The sequence below is a fragment of the Coregonus lavaretus genome (assembly GCF_964263955.1).
Source record: "Coregonus lavaretus genome assembly, contig: HAP1_SCAFFOLD_9264, whole genome shotgun sequence".
Lineage (NCBI taxonomy): Eukaryota > Metazoa > Chordata > Actinopteri > Salmoniformes > Salmonidae > Coregonus > Coregonus lavaretus.
In genome coordinates this window covers 8,543-14,795 of record NW_028156174.1, presented here as the reverse complement: position 1 = coordinate 14,795, position 6,253 = coordinate 8,543, and the positions used below count along the sequence as shown (strand labels likewise).

At 39.9% G+C, this 6,253-nt stretch overlaps 1 protein-coding gene across 1 annotated transcript; it reads left to right on the top strand.

Moving 5' to 3' along the window:
- Nucleotides 1-784: 784 nt before the first annotated feature.
- Nucleotides 785-3,413, top strand: LOC311126714 (homeobox protein SIX3-like; the record flags this gene model as incomplete). The annotated part of the gene is made up of 2 exons (XM_084200706.1): nucleotides 785-1,473; nucleotides 3,221-3,413. 2 exons carry the CDS (start codon nucleotides 785-787, stop codon nucleotides 3,411-3,413), a joined length of 882 nt encoding a protein of 293 aa, XP_084056832.1.
- Nucleotides 3,414-6,253: the final 2,840 nt, after the last annotated feature.

Below are 6,253 nucleotides of genomic sequence, written 5' to 3'. Positions count from 1 at the left end.
ATAATATTGACATATCGTGTTTTCCGATTCATATTCGGAAGTAAGTCAGACAGACATGTCAAACCTTATCAAATTGACTATATTATGTTTTCTTCGTTTAAATAACGTTATTTTTTACGCATGTTGCGCAATATACCATAGCCTTTAGACAAAAACCTATAGCCTAGTCGCCCCATGGGCCTAAATGATTGCTTTCGTCCCTCACCAAAATTTAAAAGGGTTCACATGTGGCAAAATGGCAAAACTACCCCAAAATATGGTGTGAATTGACTCTGTTACAAACAGATTTTTCAAACGTGTTCCTGCCCGATTGTCATCACTAAGCACCCCTCCTAAGCATCTCTCCCCTACATATCTTCTTTAGCTTTAATGAGCCTCGTTAAGATCGCAATAATATTCCACCCACTAATTGCTCATCGCCATTCAACAAATAGGCAAGCCTTGTCTTATACTTCACGAGAGCTGTGCAGTGGGAGGGTAGTGTTGAGATTGGAGTTTCTGATAACCCCCAGTGCTTGCAACAGAAGTGGTGAAAGCCCTAGTCTACGTACTGGCTTATGATTGGCACGCTTGACAGTGATTGGCAGGGCTGCCATGACAACCTCACAACCACACCAAGAAGACCAATAGAAAAGTGAAACAAAATGTTTCAATGCTACACTCACGGTGGATTTAGGGGGAGATATTATGAGGCTGGTGTCATTAGGCGATAGCTATTGAATCTTACAATCTTTACTCGTCGTTTCTTTTTCTTGATAATTGTATTTCTCTCTCAGGTCATTCCATGGTTTTCAGATCCCCTTTAGAGCTTTATCCCTCCCATTTCTTCCTGCCAAACATCACTGAGCGCCCTGTGCTCTTGGCGAGCAGCACTCCCACCAGGTCTCCAGAAGACTTGTCAATGTTTGCGCTACCGACCCTCAACTTCTCTCCGGAGCAAGTGGCGAGCGTCTGTGAGACGCTGGAGGAAACCGGAGACATTGAACGGCTGGGACGATTCCTGTGGTCCCTGCCGGTGGCACCGGGAGCATGCGAGCAGATCAACAAGCATGAGTCCATCCTGCGAGCTCGCGCAGTGGTTGCTTTCCACACCGGGAACTTCCGAGACCTTTATCACATCTTGGAGAACCACAAGTTTACCAAGGACTCCCATGGCAAACTGCAGGCCATGTGGCTGGAGGCACACTACCAGGAGGCCGAGAAGCTGCGCGGTCGCCCATTAGGACCGGTTGACAAGTACAGGGTACGGAAGAAGTTCCCCCTGCCCAGGACCATCTGGGACGGGGAGCAGAAGACGCACTGTTTCAAAGAGAGGACGCGCGGTCTGTTAAGGGAGTGGTACCTTCAGGACCCATATCCAAACCCTAGCAAGAAAAGGGAACTGGCTCAAGCCACTGGACTCACTCCTACACAAGTCGGAAATTGGTTTAAAAACCGGAGGCAACGAGACAGAGCCGCCGCAGCAAAAAACAGGTCAGTGCGCTGTTCATTTGTCAAAGCATAGGCTAACAGGACCAAATAGGCTAAACTAATTCCTGTAAGCTGAATGCAAATATACCATGTAAATGTAAAACTTCATCGTAGTAATTAACAAGGTTATAGAGGGGTTAGAAATGAGCAACTCATTTACCTATGCAATCAGGGGCTACACAAAATAGTTATTTGCGGTTCTATATATAACCTTTTTTTCAAAGCGTGTACAGAAACATCTAACTATTATTGCTGTCCAAAATAATCCAAAATATATTAATATGTGTCAAAGATTTTCGTGCGTAAAACATTCTTATACGTAAAACACACAACTCTCTCCAAATTCGAAAACGTGTAGGCTAGGCTACGCTGGTATGCTAGTATCCCTGATAAGCTAAATGAAAACATCAATGTATGCGTTAGATAACAAAACAGGAAGTACACACAAAGAAAATCAGCAGCACTGCAAATCTTGAAGTTGTCCTATTTTCCAGACAAAACAGCAAATACTGATTGATAAGGATGTCTGTTAAACTTGGAATACAGCATGTTGTGGTGATGCTACGTTTTTACTTGATTCTCATCTTGAAACCCAACAGAGTGTTGTTATCTTCTCTCAACAAGTGAACGTTTTGGTCTGAAAACTTGACATACACTGCAGGGGTGATATAGATTTTGTTCACAAACAGTAAACAAAACAAAACACCTACGATCAAATAGGTTATTGGTTAGTTGTTTAATCAAAATAATAGACGATACATGTAGCAGCTGTAAAAGGCCCGTGTAGACTAAGAAACCACACACAAAAAAGATTACATTCACATTTTAGCAGACGCTCTTATCCAGAGCGACACAGTTTTTCAGTGAGTGCATACATTTTCTTACTGGCCCCACGTGGGAATCGAACCCACAACCCTGGCGTTGCAAACGCCATGCTCTACCAACTGAGCTACACGGGACAGGTTTAGAGTTTCAAAATGAATGTATGTTCAGTTACCATTATTATTATTTTTTATTCGTGGTGCTTTTTACACATACGAAACGTATACATTAGACTTTAGACGTTTGGAAATGATTGATGCATAACATTTGATATTAGCTGTCAACATAAATACAAAATATTTATTCTGAAATTATAGCCTGTTTTGCAGCCATGTTTTCGATTCACAATGTGTGTAGACTATTATACATTTGCAATGCAATAATTAATGACAAATTGGTGAACTGAATAAAAACAGAAAAGTTGGTGAAAAAATTGAATAGAAGAACACAGCTACATTTTTTCATCTGCATTTTCTCAGTGATAAAATCGGAGGCCTACATCATGGATTGATTCATTTAGCATGATTGCAATTATTCCACATTTGACGTGTCAGTAAATCAAAACAATCAGAAAAATGGAGTCTCTCATTCATTTGGATGTAGGCCTGTAGTCTGTCATTCATTTGGATGTAGGATATGACAAAATCAACGATAAAAGACAGTTCTCAAATTACATTGGCCATGGTTTAAGAATAACTAACAACCAGCCTATTACTCTAATATACACTGTCATATTTCCCCATATTTCATATTTATTTTCTGCTTTGTTTTAGACTATTCTTACCCCCGTTAGGCCTATATGAAGGCTAGAGAGCTGCATTTGTTAAAGGCATGGCAGGGAGTGAATGACAAGCAGGCTGAGCGGAATTTTGCAGAGGGACACTGTATTTAATTGGTATGTTATTTTCCCTTTCTTTATATTCTCCAGACTTCAGCACCAGGGAATAGGACAGAACGGTATGCGGTCCCTTTCAGAATCCGGGTGCACTCCACGCAGCTCGGCGGAATCGCCGTCTACCGCGGCCAGTCCTACTACCAGCATCTCCAGTATGACAGAGCGAGTTGACACTGGAACGTCCATTCTTTCAGTAACCTCCAGTGACTCCGAGTGCGACGTATGATATAAAAAAGAGAAATATTTACAGGAAATATGGACCAGAAAAAAACCTATGAAATATCGGGGATGAAAAAAGGACCAATTGATATAAATATTTAAAAAAAGATTTTTTTTTAAACACGTATTTTTAAAGCGCTTTCAATGGATCCACCACCCCCCCCCCACACACACACACACACACCACTACCTGCATGATGTTTTTTTGTATCTGGGAAAAATACCCTGTTCAATATTTCTACAAGGATCATCGAGAAGAGGGAATTAATTACCAGAGGGTGTTTATCGCCATTTCATCTCTGTTTTAGTCCAAGTGATGATGCCGCTCAGCCAAGATGCAATCCTGTTTTACTTTATGATCATCAGACAATCATTTACGTTATAAGCACCTTTTTACTACACTTCTGTCACTGCCTGTCTGGGGTGAATGGTGAAATGTGGAACCGAATCGTTATGACTGTATCAGATTTTATTTTTATTTCAAGATTTTATATTGAATTATGTATATCTCAAATAATGCGATCATTCTCCCGGTCTGTAATATCCTATATGTGTAGATATGTAAATAATGCGATCATTCTCCCGGTCTGTAATATCCTATATGTGTAGATATGTAAATAATGCGATCATTCTCCCGGTCTGTAATATCCTATGTGTAGATATGCTTGTACATAATGTTGCTCTCCCTTCTCCATCTTTTCTATCCTTGTTCACTTTTCTTGACTTGGTGTTCCTACATAAAATATTTGTCAAAACGTAAAAAAGTGCTCTATACGTTTTGTTAGGTAGTTTGTTTTTATACCTAACATGGATAATGACGCTAGATACACCTGTTATCAGTCACAGTTATGCAAAACGATTTAATATAAACATTGGAATATTCTTCAATGACAATTCCAGTCGTATATTTCCCCGTGCGTCGCCTAAAGCGCTTATTATTCAAGGTTTCCTTCTTGCGTGTTTATGTTCATGTATATTTCTAAATCAAAATACAGTATTCCATTTTCTTATATATTCTGCATTAAGTCTCTCTATTAAGTGAGTGTTCATTGTCCACCATCAAGCGTTGATGAGCATATATGTTGAGAAGTGGTAATATTATGCTCAGACGAGCATGATGTTTCTGATGCGCATGCTGTGGTCCTTTTACGATACTAGGCGACACAAATAGCCTACGTGTCCAAAGCCATACACAAGATGTTGAACAAAAATATTTTTCCCCCTAAATATATGCATGTGTTATGGTAAACGTCAGAGTAATGTAGGCCTAGCTCTTAAACCAGAGTCCCGTTTCCCCTTTTGTTTATGGTTGCCAGTGAATACAGAAATTAAGTAAACGCGCCATTAAATGGACTAAGCATGGTGGACTCCTCCCCTGCCTCAATCTCCCATTGTGAAAGAGCCTTTCTTTACCCATGGAAGAGCATTCCCCCCAGAAAAGCTTTCTCCCTGCATTCTATCCTAAATTCAAAACCAATCATAATAACTTGTATATTTACAAGTGAACTGAAAATAATTATGATGGTACATTACAGTTGTTCTTAGACAGAGTTCACGTTCTCTAAAACCCGTCCAACATGTTTTGTAGCTGTAAAATAATTAGTGTTCAATGCACTGTGGGGACAGGACGTCTCTTTTGAAAGGAGAAATAAGTAGGCCAGAGCATATACTTCTGAGGCTACAACTATGTTATTCTATGTTGGTGGAATAATAACGAACAGCTCAATTAAACAGGTCAACAGCATGAACTTTTAAGACACACAACAGAATGCATGTGTATGCACGTAGTGTATCAATTGTATCGGCATTGGCATTGTCATATGTCTTTGACACTCTTGATATCTTACATGTATAGTCCCGTGTAGCTCAGTTGGTAGAGCATGGCGTTTGCAACGCCGGGGTTGTGGGTTCGATTCCCACGGGGGGCCAGTATGAAAATGTATGCATTTACTAACTGTAAGTCGCTCTGGATAAGAGCTTCTGCTAAATGACTGAAATGTAAATATCTTAATGAGCTGCATTTCAAAAAGGCTAGGCGACATGTATTGAATATATCATATGATTATCCTTAGTCCAACTAAAAGACATTGACATAAAGTGAAACGAATAAATGGTGATAGTGAGAACAGAATACATTCCGTGGCCAAGATCCTCATTGGAATGTCCGTAGATATGGATGTATTTTTCTGACAATATTCCAACCCAGAATATTCACATGACAACAACTTCAACTAACTACAAGGTACACCAATAACCAACTTTTATACAATGTTACTCGCTTATCTAACTCGGTACTTGAATGTGTCTGTAATGTGTGTGTGTTTTACTGAGAATGTCATGTCAAATTCTCAATGTCGTATTCGGTCCTATCCACGTGTTGTTTTGACACAATTGATGCTAAATCAGTTTTCACTGACCATAGGCTAGCTCGGTTACTCATATCGTTTCTCACCGTGAGATGTATACCAAAACAACCCTAAAACAACATTAATAAAAAATAACTATGCCCTAGTGCAAACTAAGTGCTGAAAAAAAATGAACTGATTCGAGCGCAATCATTGGAAGTTGTGATTGTGATAAATCTGTATTTAAGCCCGTTTTAACTCTTAAATGCATCTGCAGCAGAAAGATAGGGCCTATCACCCGCATGGGTCAGTGGAGACCATAGCTGATCTTTATCACCGCAGCAGCCCCTTCAGACCACATTCGTTTATTGGCGACGACAAGTCCCAGCCATGATGAAGATGAAATTAATCGGAAACTGAAGAGAATTGTTATCAATAAAAAGGATGGGGGGGATTATAACGCAGATGTCCGCTATAACAATCATATAGTCTCTATAGAAGT